Source organism: Lagopus leucura, unplaced genomic scaffold (assembly GCF_019238085.1).
Source record: "Lagopus leucura isolate 7727_CA_CO unplaced genomic scaffold, USGS_WTPT01 Super-Scaffold_100001, whole genome shotgun sequence".
Taxonomy (NCBI): Eukaryota; Metazoa; Chordata; class Aves; order Galliformes; family Phasianidae; genus Lagopus; species Lagopus leucura.
The window spans coordinates 51,465,159-51,488,073 of NW_024962262.1; the positions used below are offsets into that span (position 1 = coordinate 51,465,159).

Sequence of the window (22,915 nt, forward strand, 5' to 3'; positions counted from 1 at the left end):
ATGTGAAATAAAGCTCAAGTTTTTAAACTGGGCACAATTTATGACTGGAAAAACATATCCAAGGTGATATATTTCGCTGGAAACCTTCAAACACTTTTGACTAGAAGAGATGACCCAAATCAGAATTAGCAGACCTTTGTCCCATTGAAGATCACACAGAAGATTGCTATTGTACCTTTTGAGCTATGAAACTATGGAAGAAACAGTCCTAGAAATGAAAACCTATATTCTCAGGCAGTTAGGTTCCAATTAAAGCTGCCTGAGCCAACAAGATTTCGACAATTTACAGGTGCTAGGTGTTTACTTTAGACCACTTGTCTATTTTCTATCTGTGGTCAGCCACAAAGATGGCATCTCTAGCACGTGTCTCATTTAACACTAAAACAGATCAGAGGAATTGTCCCTTAGAAGTATTACATTCAATATAATCAGAGATGGAGCCTGTCTGGCTATCTATCCTGCTTTTAGATGATTTAGTGTAAGTGAAATGAATGCTATGCTCTTCTCTCAATATACTTGTACGAGAGGAATTTTTAGATTGCACATTTTCTTAGATTAATCTCTTTGAGACAAAGAGAGAGCTTTAATACATCAATAGAAGCATGAAGGTGCTTTCACTCTAGAGATAATGTTCCATGGCATTATCAAATTTAAATGATACAAGGTTTTTATAGCTTATTCTGCTATTAAGTGACATGTCTTTCTCCAGTGGCTCTGGGGTGTCTCATTAACTTCAGCAGAGATGTACAGCACAGCTGAGGGAAAAGTTCTCTGTAAATATTTTACATGAACTTTATTGAACGTAGTTTGGGTTTTCTTCTAAAGAACTGAGACTGACTTCAATAGATTTCCCTGGGAAAATAATGAACTATTTGGGCAATTCTCAAAAGTAATGTTTTTCACTTTTGTTCTTATAAAAGATGCCTTAGACACATCATACATATTTAACATATGCAGGTCAGTATGGACTGTACCATGAGTTCCATAGACACGGCAAGCTGAAAGCAGTTTTGTTAGTGGTTTCAGAAAAGGGAAGATAAATATATAAAATGAATCTGCTTTGTAGTGAAGGTACTTGAAGTCTTATCGAGACTTTCAAGCAGTGAAAAGATAGAAGGTGGGCTGTTTCCTGTTTTATACTCCTTAGGAAAGGAGTAGCCTGCTTACCATCATAATGTTTGCTTTGCATTCTATATGTAAAATGGTGAACAGGTAAAATATCACTCAAGAAATGATACAGCCTTTTTTTCTTTTTTCCTCCTGGGATTAAGTCATCTTTCACTTTAAAGTGATTGGTTTCAATCTGCATGGCTTTTGTCAAAATACATAAAGGTCACTGCTATCTTTTGATTCTTCTGTGGCTCTTAAGTGCTTGTGAGAAAGGAATTCTTGGCTTGGCTCCATTTCCAAAAAGAGAGATGCTAACAAGCATTGATGGGTGCAATACGGAAGCTAACAACTACACAGATCTGGAAACAGCACACTTGGCTGCTGCTATGTTTTCTTCTTGGCAATGCTCAAGACTACTTTGCAGGCAAGCTAAGAGAAATATGCTAAATCCCAAATCTGCTCTAGTGTCTCAATAGACAAGGATTCTGCTAGTTGTGAGTCCCATACCTACATCTTTGCTGACTTTTTAATAATATCAGTGACAATGTGTTTCAATTCTGCACACTCACCATCTTCAAATTGTTTCACCCTTCTCAGAAATCTGGTATTTGCTCATCTATGGTTTTTATTTAAAAGACTTTACATGTGATGTGGAATATTGTTTGGTTAAGCCCTCAAATAGACATGTCAGGGATACTCTTCAAAATATAAATTAGTACTTCTACATATTTTTTGAACCTACAGAGTTTCTCTCTCAATACTTTGTCTCCTGTACCCAGTGTGCCTCACAGCTATTTCAGTGTATTGCTGAAGCACAGTTTTGTTTTAAGAAGGAATACAATTACCTTCAGTTATTCTTAAAATGTCTTACTGTCTTGCCTGGCCTTATATTGTGCAATTCACATTTTGCATTGACCTCTTCTGCTGATGCAGATTGGTGAATTCCCTCAAGCTCCACTACTTTAAAATCATATCTCAGGGAACTCAGATATTTATCCATGTCTTATCTGTGACAGATTTCATGTTAATTTTACTGGGATCTGATTTTGTCTTTCTGTGGTAACAGCATAGACTATGTCATGGAATGAGCAAGGACATTCTAATGCCTGAACTGTACAAAAGCCAAAGTTTGCATGATCATAGTTTATTTAGGATGAGGACTTAATTAAATATCTGCCATGTATTTTTGTATTTAGCACTACTATCACAGTGCATTTGGAAGATGCAATAGTAATTTTGAAGGCAAGCAATAGGGTTCCTTTTTTATATGGTATACCATAGCAATTGTGCAAAAACTGAACGATAATTTTTAAATATTTACAAAACATTGTGGAAATGTGGCTAGAGGTACTACATTTAGGGCTTCAATCAATTTTGAACTTGAAGCAAAGATTCATCTACCTTGTTTTGTGTGAATAACAGCACTTATTCTTTCAGTACATAGTTTCCCCACAGTTTGCAGATGAACTAGTTAATTGACATAAAAGTTAACACATTTATTACCTATGCAGGTTCACTCTTTAAGTAACGTTGTTTAAATAGCGTCCGTACAGGTTAGGGGCTGAGCTGCTGGAGAGGAGCTCTGCAGAGAGGGATCTGGGTGTCCTGGTGGGCAGCAGGTTGGCCATGAGCCAGCAGTGTGCCCTTGTGGCCAAGAAGGTTAGTGGTATCCCAGGGTGCATTAAAATGCACATGGCCAGCAGGTCAAGGAAAGTGATCCTCCCTCTCCTTCCATGGTGAGACTACATATGGATTTTTGAATTATACATTATTTTGAGTGAGTACTGATATGGAAATATCCATTCTAAAAGTGTGAGCAACGGGCCACCTTCATACAAGTAGAAATAAGTGCTCTCACTTTGGACCTGAGGGAAATCTATGTATGACTTGTATGTGACTGACCTACTTTGCTTAGAAGCCTACCTGGCCTCCTTGCCTTTTAAGGAAAAGAGATATCCTTTCATTATCTTCAGTTATCAGATCTATGTGTTCCAATATGTAATTACTCTCACAGAAAGATGATCTATTTTCCTGTTGTAAGGTTAGTTTGTCCAACTTCAGTTTACAATTATTGAAGTCTGATTTACCTTTCTTTGCAAGATTGAAAAGTTCTCAGGTTGGGTTTTGTTTGTTTGTTTGTTGCATACATATATGCATCTCCCATAAGGACAGAAGCCATCTCTAAGCCATATCTTCTATGAAACCAGTCTTCAAAAATTCCATGCTCTTGAAATGTGAAGTGTCAAGGAATTCTTAGCATTGCTGTACGCAGCGGTAAAATCATTGTCTTGCTTCTATATGCTACGTCTATATACGTGTTTATCCCTAAATAGATATGCGAAGGATTAAGTTGGATTTTTCCAGATGTCAAAGGGGAGGACTCACAGTGACATGCAAGGCTTTATAACAACACTGGATTTTGCTCAAGACAAGCTTATATGCCTGTATGACACTGCAAAGTAGACACAGTTCACCACTTCTAGTTCTTAAGATAATGCTTTTACAATTAGCTCAACTACAACTTCATGGCGCTGCACTGTTCTAGAAATCTCTGATTTTAGGACTTAGTTTTCCCTCTTTCAGGCATGATCTGTAATCTGTATTCCTGTATTCAGTATATATATCTGTATTCGGTTCACACAAATCGTTTTCAATGCCATTAAAACAGATTTCATGGGACTGAGACCACTAACAGAGTGGTTCAGAGTACACTGAAAGAGTGGCTAATTCCCTTTAGTATTTGCTATTTTACCATTCCTTATGCTACTCTGTTCTTTACAGAGAGGGTGATGAGGTCCTGCCCAGAGAGGCTGTGGATACTCGGTCTCTGGAGGTGCACAAGACCAGGTCAGATGGGGCCCTGGGCAACCTCGTCTAGTACCAGATCTGGAGATTGGTGGTCCTGCCTGTGGCAGTGGGGTTGGAACTTGATGATCCTTGGGATGCCTTCCAACCCAAGCCATTTTATGATTCTATGAAACTGGTTGTTTAAATATTGTGCAGCTTTGATAGAGTTAATCTTGAAGGTAATTTGGTTCTATCTAATTTGAGTAATCCTAGACATACTTCTAGCAGCAGTGATGCTCTGTGGGAATGCTATGGCAACATGAAAACGTTGGCTGTCTAGCAGGCTTAGAGCATCCTGTGCATGATCCGTGAATAAACAGAGGATTTTAGTTCCCAGGGTGTCAATCTGGCACATTTCACAAATACTACATTCAGTTACCAAAAAAAGTCAGCCAGTCATACGGAGAAAGTGCTATAGTGAGTGAGTGATAAACTTCCTGCTGCTAACCCACGTACATACTAACTCTAAGGAGACAGAAATAAATCATGCATTACTTATTTCAGAGGGGAAATATGCTCTCCTTCAGATTTTTATTATTTTCATTCTTATCTACTTTTCCTTGTTCGTACTATTTTTTGTCTTGGCATCTCCTTGCTATTCTATGGGCATGTCAGTATGCTTTCTTTCTGTCAGACGTGTTTTCTCTCTAAACCAAAGACCGGAGATATGGTCAGTGAAACACCAGGTCTGAGCAAAAATAGAGCAAAGGGGATATTATTTTGGGGTTCAGTGCATAGAAACACATTTATATTGTTTATAATCTGCTGCAAATGAGAGCACAACAGTATTTTTGCATTTAGTTCTGTCATTCAGTGAATATAAGCTTTACATCCACCTATTGCTTTCCATCATCGTGTGTATCTTAAAAAAGGAAACGTGATGGAATTTATAGGATTGTGCTGCTTTTCCAGACAATATCTAAAATTAATGACATGGGAGAAGGCTGTTAACAGCAAGAGTTCAGGTCCCCTAGTCACAGAGTCCATACATGGTTGGAAAGTTTCTTCTGCTGAGGAGAGAAATTTGGGGGCAACTTCTAAACTTGACAGGAAGTTATTCCAATACTTTATCACATTCATGGTTAAAATGTTGAGAATCCAGTTCTTTTAGTTATTTGAGCTTGTAAAATCTCAAACTGTATTCACATATCAGTTTTGTTCCTCACTTCGTAGATGTGAACATCCTTCTTCAATGGCATATACAGGTAGAACTGAACTCACTGTTCAAAATAAGCAGTATCTGAGCTCTCTATCACCCAGAAAAGAAATTTGGGGTTTATCAAATATAGCTCCATAAAAAATATCAGTTCCACTCTCAGTAACAGTAAAAAAAAAAAAAAAAAAAGCCAATTATCTGTTAGGAATTCTTAGGAGAGAGATGCATAATTAAATGAAAAATATCCTGTCACTTCTGTGTAAGTAACTCAAGTGGGTAAGCATGGACTATTTTTCAGTACGGAATAGAAACAACCTAAAGAAGACACTGGAAGTCTCAAACTCCAAAACCCTTAACAACACAGATGAGGTGGACAGCACTGTTCGATGTCTTTTGCAAATCACCAACTTTAGTCTTGAAACTCATATTAACCAGTTTTAATACTAACCAAAGGAAATGACTCTTCATCTAACAAGGAATAGATGAGTGAACCTCCTTGCTAAGGAAAAGGCAAGAAACAAGTTTACATAGGCTCAGGAGAAATTGAGACAAGTAATCTATGCCCACTGCAGAGACAACAAGCTAACTGCACCCTCTGCCACAATGCATGCCAGCATTTTGACATTTGATCCCTTCCTCGTTCTTCAGATTCTTATTTAAACCTTATCTGAAAACATTTAAATTCCACATCCTAAGACCATATTTTTCTAGATGTTACATATATTTTTTTTGTTGTTCTCATTTTTACTTAAAACCTCTGGATAAATTTTGACATATAAAACTAATGTTATGATAGAAACAATATAATTATAATGAATGCCAAATGTCTAAATTAGAATGAACTGACATTCAGTATAAAGAGTCTTAAAGATTAATGAAGCTTAAGGAAAGAAGCTGCAAGTTTTAAAACTGATTATGAAAGAGTAAACTGTATGTACAAAGGTAGCTTAAGTTCAAGATGCCATAGATACAGAGTGCTCACCAGGGAAAGTATTGTCTTGTTGAACAAAAAATGAAAACTCAACTCCGCACAAGGTTAAAGATTGTATTTTAATCACGGACTGAAACATCATGATTTACAAAACTGATGGTTAGATTTAAAACCAACCACGTACATCTTTCTGTGGGAATACTCCCCCTACACCCTAGCAGACTAGGGGTTTCAGTGAAGAACAGAGCTGTTCATGTTTGCCTTTGGGACTGAACGGTGATTTCCAGGATGATGACTGATGCTGCAAGAATTCACCTTAGATGCTTGCCAATATATTTCATTTACTCAGCTGGAAGTGGCTTCTTCTAGGGAGCTCTGCTGGATTCATCAGAAATCCCAACCATCTTGCAGCTTTCTGTCCAGAGCCTTCTTTGCAGCTCCTCATCATATGCTACGTCAGCTGATTTTGTCCTTTCCTCATTGTAAAGGTAACAGCCGCCAACTCCTTCCATCTCAGGTGATACTGCTGCATAGATGGTTGTAGAGGCTCCTTCTTCTGGAGTCTGCAGAACAAACAACAAAAAACAAATTCAGGAGAGGTACAAGACTTTTGTTTTGCCATAGGGTCTTACCAGTGACAATTAGTTTCCCTCGTTTTTCAACATAACCTCAAGCTGGTAATGATGAGAATGCCATCTATCAAACCAGCAGAGTACAGGTTCATTTTTGCCATAGCACTATTTTGTTATAGCTTAAATCCACAGAACAGGTACATGAAAACTGGTCTATTTTTTCAAGACCTAGTCAGATGCAGCACACAAAATTACTGAGTTTTCACAGTTAGAGCGAATAAACCCTAAAAGCAAACACAAATATTAAAATCCAAGTGCAATTACTCATTCTTTTCAAGGAAGAAAAGGCCTGTACTCTGCCTTAAGAAGATGAACACTGTGCTGTATGCACAATATGTTCACTACAACAGTATGACATGAGCAAAGTATGGTAAAAACCACAATAGCAATTTAAGCTTCGCCAGTTCAATCCGAGCAGGCAGGTAAACCAGGGAATTACATTTTATACAGAGCATAATTAGAGTTCTGCAGTGTCATAAAGTAAAATAGTGAAAGATTTATGATGTCTGATATAGCATAAGTATTAAATGAACATTATCAAACAAATAGCTGAGAGTGATAACTCCTTTCATCCCAAGGATATGTAAAACATTCCTTCCCATTCTGTGTTCAGAAGGATGATGTAGCTTATCAGTGAATTGATTTCAATGGCATTTATTTTCCTTCAGTGGAGAACATATTTACAACACATTTGATGTGTTTTGTTTTTATAAATCATACAGTTATGATCAGTGTCTGCTAGATAATACGGTGTCATTTTACAATCCTTGCAATATCATTCTATGAGTCATTAATAGTACCAGTGCTGTTTGTTGCTTTGTCTGCTGCACCTGACAGGATGTCTTTACGTGAAGAACTCACTTGATGAATGAGACAGTATTGAATAGGTTACTCAGTGACTAATTAAAAAAAAAAAAAAAAGATCATTTGAAGCTTTTTGTGACAAAGTTCAGATAATTTTAAGAGGAAACAACCCATCTGTTTTCTCACTGCACACTAAATAGAGCACAGTTTTTCAGTAATCATTAGTTTATATGATGCATCTGGCATTTGGCCTCATTTACAGTTAAATCAGAGCCATGTCAAACAACACAGTAAGGCAAGGTTGCCCAAACGGAGACCTCCCTGGATGCCACTGGGGCACAGCACCCCCAGCACCTCTGAGGAAAACAAGTTCCCTGCACGAAGAGAGGTACATCATTACCCAAAATGTGAACTGCTGAAGAAGAAACTAACTCTGTTGAGGCACTTCCATGCCCAGAGCCACACTGTTTCAATACACATGTCCCACGGGTTACATGCCAAGCCCTGTCCAAAGGTGTTTGAGCTGAAGGAAAAACTACTGATGCCAACAGGCTGCTAAGAAATATTAAACCACCATACGTTCCTTCAGTGGCCATATAACAGACAGTTTAGTTTCTACTATCAATTATCACACAAACAGAGTATTTCCCATTTCAAATACCATCTAATGAAATAAAATGATGAATCATTCTATGATTCTATGATCGTCTATCCAGAGGACTATTCTCTCAGCAAAATATCAGTCAGTATGTTACGAAAACAGTATGTTAGGTCCAGGTGACTTCTGAAGTATTTTTTTAAGAAGAATGCTATATTGTGAAATTCCATCTAGTGAAACTGAACATTTACAAAGTGCTTCTTTATCTCAGCTTAGTACTCTGTTGCTACTACTTCACTCTTCTTTATTATATGGAAAATAGTGCTATTCACATCCAGCAGATTATTTAAACAACATAAAGTTATATGCATGCATACATCTTTTTAGGGTTAGGATGCCTCTAAAAAGTGGCTTCTGCTTGTTGACAAAAACATACACTGGCTACTATCATAATCAGTTATGGTGAGATATAAAATATCTTAATATTGTAAAGAAGAAGAGCAAAGGTGAATATAAGCATTCTTATTTTATTTCATTTATTCTAGATGACAGAAAAAACCCCAAAGTTTTTAACGTTCTGCTGTGCTTTAATTAAAAATCCAGTGACACAGATAAACCATTATTTCATGCAATGGTTCACTGGACATTATGTTCCTGACTTCAACAGCTCTCCAGCACAAACAAGTATAAATGTCAATGTCAATGACTTGCAAATTTTAATGACAGCAGCTCATAACCAAGATGCTTTAAAAAAAAATTGTGAATGTCTGTGGGCAGAATTCTGTGATTATGGCATTATAAGCAGAGTGTCATCTATATGTATCTTCCCATAGTGTCAGAAATACCATGTGCCCTTACTAATTCACTGGAAAGGGTCTCACAGGTTTTTCAAGACATATAAAGATTTTAATTTTCTTTGTATGTCAGGTGAGTTCCCCACCAAAAGGTTAAATAAAGATTATATGTGGATTGAAAGTCCGTCGTCGGTTTTGTTCATGCAGCTGTAGTAGATATTTACCAAACTATTTTGTACTGCAAATTCTTTCTTATTCTTCAATATAAAGAAAATACAGAGGAGTCTCAGATGATGCTGGGTCCTCAGCACAAGTAAGACATAGAGCTGTTGGTGTGTGTCCAGAGGAGGGCCATGGAGATGATTGGAGGGATGGAGAAGCATTCCTGTGAAGACAGGCTGACGGACTTGGGCTTGTTCAGCTTGGAGAAGAGAAAGCTCCAAGTAGACCTAATTGCAGCCTTCCAGTACTTAAAGGTATCTTATAAAAACAACAGAGACCAACTTTTTATATGGGGAGATAGTGATAGGTAGGACAAGGGGGATCACTTTTAAACTAAAAGAGATTGGATTAGATTGGATATCAGGAGAAAACTTTTCACACATAGTATGGTGAGGCAGTGGCACAGGCTGTCCAGAGAAACTGTGGTGCCCCATCCCTGGAGGCATTCAAGGCCGGGTTGGACAGACAACCTGAGCTGGTAGGGGGCAGCCCTACCCATGGCAGGGGATTCCCCTTCCAACCCAAGATATTTTAAGATTCTATGGAATATCAAATTTGCTTACATGGACACTGCAAACAGTCTTATAAGCATAGTGATATCATCACCATCCATTAAGGTCAGCTTATGCAAGTTTTCACAAGATTGAATTTGGTTTTCATCCTGTGCACCATATCCATTATGCTGAGTATGAGGTCCAGTGCAAACTTTCAATTTACAGGGTATACAGGTACTGTTCTGGGAACCTTCTACCAGCTGTTGCTGACAGTAATTATCTAAACACATAGGGGAAAACATACTACAATATATCAAGTAATTAGTGCATACTAATTTAAGTTAGAGGAAAACAATATTTCCAGTACAAAGGGGAACAGAATTGCATATGTATGATTAATTAATTGTCTTATCCCATTTTTGGAGTGCTCAATTAATGATGAAAAATTTAACATTAACTTACTTGAAGACCTCTCTGCTGTTTTGGCATCCTTTTTATTTTAATAAAGGTAAAAAGGAAGTGGTAAAAAGGAATGGCCAGAAGTGCCCCGGACATTTTGCTGGGTGGATGACCTATCTGTTTTCAGAGGCTGGAAGGGTAACTCCACACTACCTTTGTACAGCCAAGATTCTTTTCCAAAGTGTTAGATCTAGTGCACACCTACACGACAACAGCAACAAACAGAGACACACAGGTACATGCACAGGTCCTGCCTTTTTATGGGTTCCTGAGAAACTCATGGGAAGAAAGAAATGTGGAACAATGTACAGCTACTGGAGCATTTCATGAGTATCCAGACAGGGAGCAGAATTAGTTGTTCCAGCAGTGGAAGCACTACTCTTAGTTGCCAACTCTTCTGGGAACCTCATAGGTTTTATTTTATGTGATATCTCAGTAAAAGATGAACTATAAAGCTCTTGAAAAGAAAATGGAAACACAAGCAAGAGACTAGAAACACATCTAACCTATGCTTAGGTACCTTCTAGAACAGAGAACATCTGATGGAAGGCTAGAGAAATTGCCCGCTACTGGTTGAACACTATGACCTATGAAATCCAGGATGTTTGCCATGATGCCCTACACAGACAGGAAAGAGTTCCTATCTTTGTGACTATGAAGTATTACTAAAATTTTAATTTTAAAATTACTAAAATCCTTTACTTTTCTCAAAGTTGCTCGTTCTGGTGATGTTTTTGCAATGTTGGTATTTTGCTGACTTGCCTCTGCACTGAAAAGCTGAACATACACTTCATCAGATGGATCATCTGGGATCACGGAGCACTACTACCAATACACATAGTGGGGCTTGTCAACAGGAAGGAGAACATGAAATTACTGCTACTTAGCTTAAAAAAGTCATTTACCTACTTGCTGGCAGTTAATGGTGGGGTGAGATCCACTCATCTTTAATGCATCATTTGACTCTCAAGAATTAAGGCAAAGCACAACATGGAATAGTTAGAAAATATTCAAAAATGGGAAAGCTGGGATAGTGTTCCCATGAATATTAAGGCAAACTGGAAAAAAAAAACAAAAACAAAGAAACAGTGAAAAACAAATTTTGTTCCAGGTAGCACTGATTACCAGGATCTGTGAATTAGCCAATCAATGCAAGAAGAGATTACTTAAGGATGCAAGACTGGGGGGTGAAATAACAAAAGTTGCTCTAATGTCACAGGGTATGGACTAAGCACTCTTAACACACTTCTTGTAACTTTGGCAGTGTCTAAATCTCCTAAAGCAATACCTGCTTTGGAAATTTAAGCAAAAACTAATCAGCTAAAATGTATCATCTGAAACATGGAGTACTGAAAACAAAGAGTAGAATGGAAACCATTACAAGGGTGCAAGGTGTGCTCAGCAACCTTTGGTAAATAATGTGTAACAGCTGGATGTAGGTCCTGTGGCCAGGATCAACTGTCAGATCTCCAGGAGGTCAATGCCACCAAAAGTCTGCAGCACAGCTTTTGAGAGCTCTCTGCTGTCACTAAATGTCCTGGTTGCCATCTGCGTTCTGTCTTTCTTCCTATTCTTTCCCACATAGCTCACTATTATTCCATTTCTATCTGATTTCTGCCTTGATTATAGACCCACAAGAGATAAAGACGTTTTATAGAATATATGGCTCTCCCTGGAGAGTCTGCCAGCACCATCAAATTAATTTCTCCCCGGACCATAACTTGCAAATTCATGCCATAATAAAACTCTCTAGATTTCATCTTTAAAAAAGACAGCAACTACAAACAGAAATGGCAAGGGTAAAACGTAAAGCCTTTCTCCTGTCAGTGCTGTGGCTATATAGTAATCATTTTGAAACATGGATATTAATATATAACAGAAAGTGAAACACTGATGAATTAAGAACACAAGGCAGTTTTCAAACAAACAACAACAACAACAAAAAAAGCTGAAGGAGCTTTTGTAATATAAATAATTCATACATTTTCTGGGAAAGAGAGAATCTTTTCTCTGAGCACCCTAGTATGAGCTGCTATAAAGAAAAGAAGCAGAGATGCCTGGCAAATAGACGCAAGAGTATCAAATCCTGAATCTCTCATTTTCTTCCTATTGAACCCAATTTTCCTGGAAAGATATTTCCAAAAAATCCAGATACACTGAGGGACTCAGAAGGCCCTCCTCTTCTTCGCATCAGACCCAAGGTAGGTGGCTGAGAGGCCAACAGACAACGTAGCCCATGGAAGAAAGAAACCCTCTTGGTTGGACTGGGGTCACACTGCTGGGGTCAGCCTTTGGACCCAAGAAACAGGCAGGGACGCAGGCTTGAATGCTCGATTTCCAGTGAATCTTTTGATGGTGTCATCGGTGGAAGGTCTCACTTTGTTTTTGTGTCAGGGCAATGCTTTCCGAGAAATCTGCTTTGCTGGAAAATTGCCAAGCAGCTCTGCTCTGAAGCCCTGGGATGGCTCTTCTGTCAGACTCAAAGCACGAGCAAAGGTTTACTGAGGACAACAGCAGCTGCAGCCCTGAGCCCGCCTCTTCCAATGCAGCTGCTTCAGACTGAGCAGGACCTCGCGTGTCACCTCAAGTAGCATCAGATGCTTATGCTATAAGGCAGCATAACAAAGCCCTTGTTGGCTGGCCAGCTTTCTGGGCTCTACTGAAAGAAATCTACACTGGCTGCAAATATCAGCTTCAACACCGAATTCACTTGCAGATGCCTAAATGAACAAAAATAAACTTAGAGGTCTTAATTTCAAATGGAATCTCTCTAACCTACAAGTGCAACATTGCCCCAGTGATTTTGAATGAGCGTTTTTTGATTTACACCTTGCGTTTTCTAAGCCACTGGAATGAAGAACTAGAAGAACAATGTTTAATTTTAAGCAGTTTTCAAGCCAGAAGCAAGAACTCAACTTTACATAACTGCAGGGAGTTGAAATTGCAGGTCAAAGTCATTAATCATAACTGAATCCTTTGTTCACTTTGTCAAGCGCACTGAGGAAGCTTACTCCACCTGCATGTTGATTTCTAAGCTCATTTTGCAACAGACAGCAAGGTCTTCAAAGTCAGAAATGAGATAGCGCCAAAGCCACTCAAGTTACATTACACTTGTTACTTTCCTGAGCTCGGTAATAGCAAGCAAAGTTTGACAAATAGGACCCTGTTGCCCCGGGCACTGTGTGAGTATCCAGCAGAGACAGCCACTTGCTGGAAAGAAGTCAGGCAACAGCAGGAGGAAAGAGCCAGGAGACTTCACAAAATGCTGAAGATGCTTCTGGGGGTGTGGCACTCCATCTGGAATTACCTACTGACGAGGATGGGCTTAAATCACTCTGAATTATCCTGGGTACGTTTACATCACCTGACATTTTCTGCAATATCCCTATGAACAGACAGCCAGAGTGATCTACTGGTCAGGACAAATCTTAATCTAGACTGGAGACGGTTTCTTTGTTTACCACCAGTTCTACGGCCATTACAGTATCATGTGAGCAATTCAATATAATCTTCTTCATTCCTAAATGCAGACTGATCTATCATTAACTAAGAATGCTTCGTTACAACTTAGTATTCATGCTAGGAAAAAAGCTAAGGAACCATCTTGTTATTTTTTATTAGCTATGCAAGGCTTTAGCTCTGCTGGGTTTTGAACTATTACTATCTGAGAAATATAAATTAGAATGTAAGACTACTCCTCCCTCCAACAACTCTCTTACAGAAGCAAGCTCTTTGATAGGTAGTGGCCTCATTTAATAACATGCAACCAATTTCTTTTAGTTGGAAACACAATTTAAATATGAATCAAGATGTAAATATATCAAAATTAAAGAGGACGTACAACAACAAACAACCATGAAGACTGTAGAGCTTTCATTCCCTAATGCATTATTTCATACCAGCACACGGGTCATCTTCAGTTTGTTGAATTCTTACAAAAGAGGCTAGCTTTTGGGGAACATAGAAAAACACTCAAAAGTGTTTGCTTATATTTGAAATGGCAGCTGCCTTTTTAATCAGATGTTGGCAGTGGAAGACACAACTTCAGATGCTGAAGATGATGGTCCTGGGAGCGTACACTTTTGAAAAACTTATTTTCATACCCAAATGCTAATGCAAAGTAAGTGTCTTGGATTTTGCAGAAAACAAATCTTTTAAGCACTGGAATAGGCTCCCCAGGGAGGTGGTTGAGTCACCATCCCTGAATGTGTTTAAAATCTGTTTGGATGTGGTGATCAGGGAGGTGATTTAGCAGAGGCTTGTTGGAGTCAGGGTAGTATGGTGAGGTCGTGGTTGGACTCAATGATCTTTAAGGTCTTTTCCATCCTGAGCAATTCTATGATCATATGATTCTACACATGGCTACTTCTGACATGTAGGCCCCTACCTTTACCTTAAATCTTTCACCTTCTGTTTAATTTTTGACGAGTCACTCTGCCCTTCTATGAAAATGGAAGCTGACACTTTTATCATCGACTTTACAAGTTTGTTTTTTTTTTTTAAATCAGGATTGCTAATTTTTTTTTACTGCTTATGAGCACTCTGGACAGAAGTGAATGGAACTCCTGAATCTTTAAAAGAACCACAACACAGAAATTCTTTACAAGCTGTGATGAGATCAAAAAGCTTAAGACTGTACAAAGCACAGATGGAATGAGATAAACCCAATTTAAACAGACTAATGTCTGTTTCACAGGCTCTGGTATCTAGAAGGGATACAGAACAGTCCTGTGCCCAGTGCAGTTATAGAAGTCAAGTATTTCCCAGGGCTCCTGCTGGCACTGAAGTTGTGGTGAGAAGGTGCAAATTCCTTCCTGGATAAGCACAATAGAGAATATTTCTCCACATGTCCTGTCCTCATCCTGGATCGCAGCCATCACTTCCCTTCTGCTTTTACTGATTTCTTTCTGCAGGACTGATGTGAGATATTCCTGCAAGAGCCTGTTCTGGCTGAAGGAAAAAGTTTCAAGCAGATATCCAAATGCCATTTAGAATCACAGAATCACCAAGGCTGGAAAAGACCTCTGAGATCATCCAGTCCAACCATCCGCCTATCATTAATATTTCCCATGATAACATGTCTCTCAATACAAGATCTACACATTTCTCGAAATGTTTTTTTTAGCACTGTTCATGCTCCAACTGATCTGAGTTTCAATTTTACAATATTTCTTAAGTTAGGAAATAGAATAGAAAGGGAAGAAACCTAAACTGGAAGACAAACAAAGGTGGGGAAGAAAGGGATTTTGTTCTGCAAACAAATGTTTCCTATAATTCCAGTTGCTGTCAACTTCAGCATTTAATCTGGAACAATAAACTGAAAAAATATAATCAAGGGAGTTATTTGTTACAAAGAAGGAAAACAGGAAGAGTTGACTTATCTTCTACAGAAATGTCACAATATAAATAAGAGAGAGTGGCTCATATTTTCTTTCTGACACAAACAGAAAACAGAATCAATAAATAATTACAGATTATACATCCTGTGTTTTGATGAAAAATATGAACCCAGTAAGTTCAAGATATTCCCGTTTAAGTAATAAAACCCTTTAAAAAATGACAGTTATCTTCATTTTAATTGCACTCATCTTTCACCTGATAGAGCTTGTAAAATAAAGAATTACTCATCTCATAAACAAAACTAGCATTTCCTATTTTCTATCAGAACAGAATGCGTGAAATCACAGATATATTCTGAGGCCATGCAATTATGGAGATGTCTACATAGCTCATCCTCCTTTTGGTTACCCAAGAGAAGTACTAAATTTAAAGGCGAAAACTATATTCAGTTGCAAATCAGCATAACATAAAGCTTACTAACCCACCAGAGTCAACCTGCTTTCAACAAACTAAAAAAGCAAACGCAAAGGAAGACTGAATTTGATTATTCAAATCAAGCCTCTTGGTGTGTGTGAGTGAAGGTGGATGTAAGCTCTGCAACATAAGTGGCTTTGTTTAAATCAGTCCACCCGAGGCTCTTTATTGTGCACTAAGGAACCTGCCAATGGTTGGAAATGTGAAGTGCCCAAAAACTGTGTATATCTTCAGACATGCAAATAGTGCTATTGATTTCAGTGAGATTAGTCATGTTTCTAAAATTACGTCAAACCAGATTTGAGGCATCTCATCTTTTGCCGTAGAGCTAAATGGAGAAAATATGCAAATTCTCAGTTACCTAAGGTCTGAAATGGAATCAGAAAGCTTCCATCTTGAAAACAGTTCCTTGTGAGCTTGAATCCATCACATTTAATTGGCTAAACAATCTGAAAGAAGGGAAAATTGTTGTATCGCAGAGGAAGATGTTAGCCTTGGGAGCCTTTGTATAAATTTATAAATTGGAAAAAAGAGAAAAAAAAGCAGTTCTTGCCAATGGAATAAATAAAGGGAAGCAAGGAAGTGGGATGTCCTGAAGGCTGCTTATTACTAACAAGTAGGAAGACTCAGACTTTTACTATCCAGTAAGGTTGTTCATTTTAATATCCAGATTTATTTCTAAGATGTTTGGTAAATCACTGTTAAAGTAGCACATGGAGCCATTACTTTATGAAAAGCCTGGGGTTTTGGTACTGGACTGACTAAGGGCAGAGGCAGCTTATGGCCTGAGATACCGTGCAAAATAACCCAGAGACTTTTACGTTTGTGGAATTATCAATAGCCAGAGTAACGTGGTGAGAATTAACCTTTTTGTTTTATTAAGAGCTCCAGGAGAGTTTCTATTGTGCTTTTATTTACAGGTCTTACTACGAGGTTAGAGCAGTTGTTTAGAGTGGGAAACAAATACTGCCAGGTTCTCTGGTTCAATAAATACACTCTACAGACTCATCTGGTGTTGAAGTACTTTGCTTTGTTTAGGGAGCTCATACTGAATTCTTTGGTAACGTCTTTTAGCTGCACGTGCAAGTTTGCCTTGTGATTCCAATCGAAGAGCTGTCCCTGCCCGTGCTCGGTGATGCGCTGCAAACGGCAATGTTGCAGATTATGAAACTTGTTTTCTGGGAAAATTTCCAGTGGAATTAATGCAGAAACCTGCTGGGGTTTACTCGCTGCTTTTAACTCCCTGAAATAAAGGCTGAGGTCTGAGCAGAGACTTGGCTGCCAGCACAGACTGACAGAGCTGGGCAGCCCTGCCCCAGTCCTCTTGCACTTCCCGCGGCTTGCTTAAAATTCTGCTCTTCCCCTGCAAGTCTGCACAGCTCTGAAGCTGTCTATTGTTATTAAATACGTGCTCTGCTGTGGAATCGAGTTGTTCCAGCCGAGACCGGGGCTCTGATTCCCGGGTGGTATGCAAAACACATCTGCAGTCTAAACTTCCACCCATTTCTCCACCAGCCCTTCCACCATGCCCTGCGAAGGCCTGGCTGCTCCAGCCACAGCACGACGCATGCAAGGCTGCAGGGCTGGTGGCAGTGTGTGGTGGCAGTGTGTGGGGACCACCTGCACATGCCAGCATCTCTCTGAGTTGCTGCCCTTCCTGAGGTGTGAGAGGCCCAGCCTGCCTTGCTCTTCAAGCTGACTGTGGGCTGCTGTGACTGCTGCTCAGTCCCCGAGCTTGGTAACAGAGCCACGATGGAGGAGCAACAGTTTTCCAGGCAACAAGGATACTTTTTATATAAAAATAATCTCAACTCTTAAAAATAACCTAAACACTTGGTCTTCAGCAATTGTACAAACTCCTTAGTGGCCAAAACATAACTGACCTTTACTTTCAAATCCATGCTCAATAAAAGAGGATTACAGTTGTTTGTGAACTTTGCAAAGTCTGTACCATGGCTGGGGGCAGGGGAAAACTTAATTTATATTTGTCTAATCCCTAATAGCTGCTGACAGCCTGTGCGAAACAAATAGTTTTAATTATTTTCTCCTTGCTGAATCTCAGGACTCTTCATTTAACCAAAAAAATAAAATGGCATATTAACCACCAATAAGATTAAAAGGAGAGTCATATAGTAGGAAAAACAGGAAATTGCAGTAACACCAAACAGTGACAAATATGTCCACTTCATTGCAGCACTGTCCTCAAAGAGCAGAACATTTATAACCTCCCCATCAAAACAAATAAGGAAAAACAAAACAAAACACCACCAGCAAAAAAACCACCCTTAATGACTTTTGTGTTTATTCCGCGATCTATTCCTACTGAAAATGTCAATGTGGCCTGTGCAATAACTGTAAAATAAAAAATAATAAAGACCCCTTTCAGTTATTAATGAGCAATGTACGAAGCTTATGCAGTGGTATAAAATAAGTGTTACTTATTTTTATTGTATCCACTGACGCTTGAAAATGACCACAGAGCTAATTGATAGGTAGTGGCTGTATCTGAAAAGTCACGCTCTGTTTTGAGGGAAAAATGACTCCAATTCACAAATAATTATTGACACCCCAGAAGGTGTCAATAGGAAGAAGTTTTTCACAGAGAGGGTGGTGACACACAGGAACAGGTTGCCCAAGGAGGCTGTGGATGCCCCATCCCTGGAGGCATTCAAGGCCAGGCTGGATGTGGCTCTGGGCAGCCTGGTCTGGTGGTTGGCGACCCTGCACATAGCAGGGGGTTGGAAACTCAGTGATCATTGTGGTCCTTTTCAACCCAGGCCATTCTATGATTTTATGACCATGCAGCACATGAATCAATGCCCACAAGAAAACTTCACCTTATTCAATATTAATTAAAACAGTAACATCTGCTTTTGTTCCTTTGTCCCAGCATATTTTTTCACGCCCCTCTGTGAATGTACTAAGGGCTCGCTCTTTCTTACCTAAGAGATTTGCCAGCCACAACATGTTTAATTCCTTACCTCCTGTCGGCCTGCAATATCCCTCCAGGTCTTCAGATGAGTGAAGTCCCCCTGGTTCCATTTTCAGTAAATACTGGGGTGCTGCTCAGTCCATAAGGGACAGCATTTTGCACTTGCTCCTTAGACACAGAAAAGAGCACTAGGACTCACAGGGAAGGGGAGAAGACAGCTTCCCAGTGTTCTCAGTCTCCTACTTTTTGGGTCAAGGGTGGCTGGTTTATAGACTCACATGACATACCTTTAATTTTAAGTAAGTTTGCTCCCTCCAGAACAAGCGTCTACTCTTTATTTAGAAAATGAACAGCTCCACATTTGCCATTAGAGCTGCTCCAACATCTGACAGCAGTTACAAGCAGTGTCTTATTTGACGGAGACTTTCAAAGGAACACAGCCAGCTGCAACTAGAAAGCACCAGGCTTGGGCAGTCTACTAACCCTTCTGCAGGAGAATATGTCAATATTTTTTAATCACTAATGTAATAAAATGGAGAAAAATAGTTTTGGGTTTTTTTTTTCCAAAATTGCTCAAATTCTTCTTCTAATCCAAATTAATACTATGAAAAATTTGCAAATATCTGCAGATGGCCACAGCGGAAAAAACCACAACCTGTAAAACCAACCAAACAAAGAAATCAATCTATAACCACAGTAAGAAAATAGCGCTGAGGAACACATTCTTACAGAAAATGTTTCTCTAAGCAAAAATAGATTGCTAGCCTTCGTATGTTCTTTACCTCCTTCTCTGAACATGCTTTTCCTTTCAGGAAAGCTCACTCAGTTTGTTATTACTTTTATTCAGGTGAATATGAGAAATTACAAAAAGGAGGCTGAATACTTTCTCAACACTCAACTCAGCTGCAAGTAATGCAGAGCTTCTCTCACTCGCAGAGTTCACTACTGTGTAGAAAAGGAAATAAAATCTAAAAACACTTCTCTGTCCCTCTGTAACTGCCTCTCTAAAATACATCCTGATGTAATTACTTAAAAACTACAAAGAGAGACGGAAGCTCAATGAAACGGAAATGAGAATATAACCCAGACTATATATATATATATATATATGTATAAATATATATGTTAATATATATATTAAGTTTGTATATATATATAAACTTAAAAAATGTACTTATGGTGTGAGGAGCAGAAAAGCTGCTATCCCAAAGCTTATGAACAGAGAGCACTGCAGTGCCCACCCCCAGGTTACAATTTTAATTTTAAGAAAAGGTTACAGTCATCGATCATGCTCCACGTGTTGTCAGAAACCCCAGCCTTGCCTATTTTATCACTAAGAATCCTCACTGAAGAGGTTCTTCAAGCGCCTGCAATGGAGGCTAACTGATTGCTCACCAGCTGCACCCCAGCTCTGTCCTTTCTTCCAATTCAAAAGTGTATTAACAGAGGATAATTGCAGGGGCTCTCATCCATAATATACACTGACAACAATAAATTGCAGATCATATGCAGTGGGTAAAATGCAGTACTAAAAATATTCTGTGTTTTGTATTTTATGCAAGAAATTAATCTATATTTTCTTATAATTACTAGGTATTGCAGGCAGTTGACATGGTTGAAATTAAGAGTGAAAGAATATTATTTAAAGCTACATGATAATATCTGTATAACTTGCAAAGTTATGATGTTACATTTTTGTTTAGTACACAATTTAAAAATAATAATTTATTAATATACTTTTGTAAATGATAAGGTTCTATATTTGAAGGCAACTGACATTTTAACAAAGCAATTATCTGGTCTCCAAAGATTTTAGCAAAGAGACTCCAAAAATGAAAGCTATGCCAGGCTCTCACAATTTTGGTATATTTGTTTTTCTGCCATGAAGGCAGTATGTAACTGTAATAAGAAAATACTTGCAAAAACCTGTTAATATCCACCATCAGATGTTTTACAGAAATAGGTACTGGTAATGAAATAAGGAAAAAAACCCAAAAAGTTCATATGCGCTTGCTTTACAGAAATACCTTTCACCTACCACACATAAAAATGAGTTTTTAATGCAAGAAAGTCATTTGCATAAGGAAGTGCCTCTTGATAGAAATGATCCAGGAATGAGGTGTTCTTTACCAGAGAAACTATGCACTGTTTGCTAATCCTTGAAGTGGCAAAAAACCATAATCGCAATGGCATGATTCACTGGCAGACATTTCCATCATAAACATAAAAGAAACCCTGCAGTCTGCTGACAGCAATGAAAAGTGAAAGAGAGATTACTGAAACATAGCTAAATTTAGGATAGTTTAAGAGACCTATGTTTCAGTTCACCACACCATTTATTTCTTGACAGTTCAGATTTTTTGTATAATCCAAAAGATTTATTTTTAAAGCTAGGCATCCAGATCAGAGGGCAAAGGTTTAACTCAGTAATTTGGAGCATTAACAAGTTTTAGCTCTCATAATGCATCCATGATCAGCAGTTTGCAGCTGGACTGTTGATGTCATTTGAAGAAATGGGCTCCAGCCCTGAGCCCAGCTTTCCCTGTCTAAACTAGCATATCAGTGTTTTAAAAGTCAATAAAAACTAAAAACAAGTCAGCTCCTTTTTTTCCAAATTTTTAAATGCACAGTCTAACTTTTCCATGAGAAAAACTATGGCAAGTAGTAGAGAAAACACCAGTGCAGGTGAGGCAGATTTGCCATTACCAAAAAGGGACGTAATAATTCCTCTTTCTTCCCCTCCAACAAAATCCCAAGCAAAGCTCTCTGCTCAGGCTGTTTTATGAATGCAACTCCTTGGCATGAAAACCCTGCTGCCTATTGCCAGCTGGAGCTCCTCACCTGACTTCCATCTGGGATACAAGCCATCCCAAAGTTCTTTATCTCTCAGGGTCTTTAGGTGCAGACCACACAGCCAGGAAGGCACAAGATGATGGCCCTGATCAGCTGGCAGAAACACAGGGAAGCCATGGCCTCTCCAGAAATGTTACCCATTACCTGCTGCCACCCCAGCAGAGACTAACACAGTAACTATGCCAACTATCTCTACTGTTCTATTTTCACTTTGGATAGGCTAATTTATTTTTTAATAGTACACACTACTTTCTTGACCAGAACAATAAAGAACCTACCCATCAGGGAGAGCATGGGACAGATTGCAAATCACATGTGCTGGTGATGCTTCTGAGCACTGGAGGTGCTTTGCATGCAGTTCTCCTGGCTCCTCTGAGTAAACTGCTGTGTAGTGACCAGGACATGACAAATCCAGTTACCTTGGTGAAAACATTTTATATTTTCTCCCTTTTTCAACAAGCTGGAAACAGATGACTCATCAGCAATCTGTCTTTGACCCAGTGCTGTGCAGAGTGAGTCGAAACTCTGATAAGAGAAGTTCTCCTGTCAGAAGTTCTACAGACAAGGCACTAAGTGTTGAATGCACATAAAATAGTATTAACAGAGCAACAGCATTTATAAAAACAAAAGACCATGTAAAACTCTCTGCTTTCTGACTTCCAGATACACTTTCTGAATGGATTTCAAGCAGTATCAGCTGAATCTAGCAGTATCAACACTTGAAGTACTTATTGCCTCTAGAGACCTGCAGGCCCTCTAAAGGGATTAGGGTTCAGTGAATCTGTGCCAGCCTTAATCCACTTCTCTATATAATAGGCAGATAAAACAGGACACACATGCCACAAGCCCAAACCAAGCAGGAAATATAAAAGGCCAGCCCGAGATCAAGGAGAATCCCTAAGGAGCAGGAATGTACATTTGAAATACTTCACTAGGACAGTCCTCCATAAGGAGGATGTAAAGCCTGATCAGATAATCTCTGCTACAAGAACACACAACAAGAATGAGACCTGCATGCTTTTAGGTTTGGGCATCATTTACTTGTTTAGTGGTTCACTTGTGCAAAGCCACTGATGAAGTTTTCCCCCTCTACTCAGCTCTTGTGAGGCCCCATCTGGAGTACTGCATTCAGTCCTGGGGCCTCCACTAAAGGAAGGATGTGGAGCTCTTGGAGTGGGTCCAGAGGAGGGCCACTAAGATGATCCAAGGGCTGGAGCACCTCTCCTGTGAGGAAAGGTTGAGGGAACTGGGATTGTTTAGCTTGGAGAA

General features: G+C 39.0%; 1 protein-coding gene across 1 annotated transcript in view; it reads right to left on the minus strand.

Annotated features, from left to right (window-relative positions):
* Positions 1-6,144: 6,144 nt before the first annotated feature.
* DHRSX (dehydrogenase/reductase X-linked) overlaps positions 6,145-22,915 on the minus strand; it is a gene marked incomplete at its 5' end in the record, with an annotated part of 159,450 nt that continues 142,679 nt past the window's right edge. Inside the window, one exon of the mRNA XM_042866790.1 lies at positions 6,145-6,607. Coding sequence (XP_042722724.1) covers positions 6,410-6,607 — 198 coding nt within the window. The remainder of the gene's footprint in view (positions 6,608-22,915) is intronic.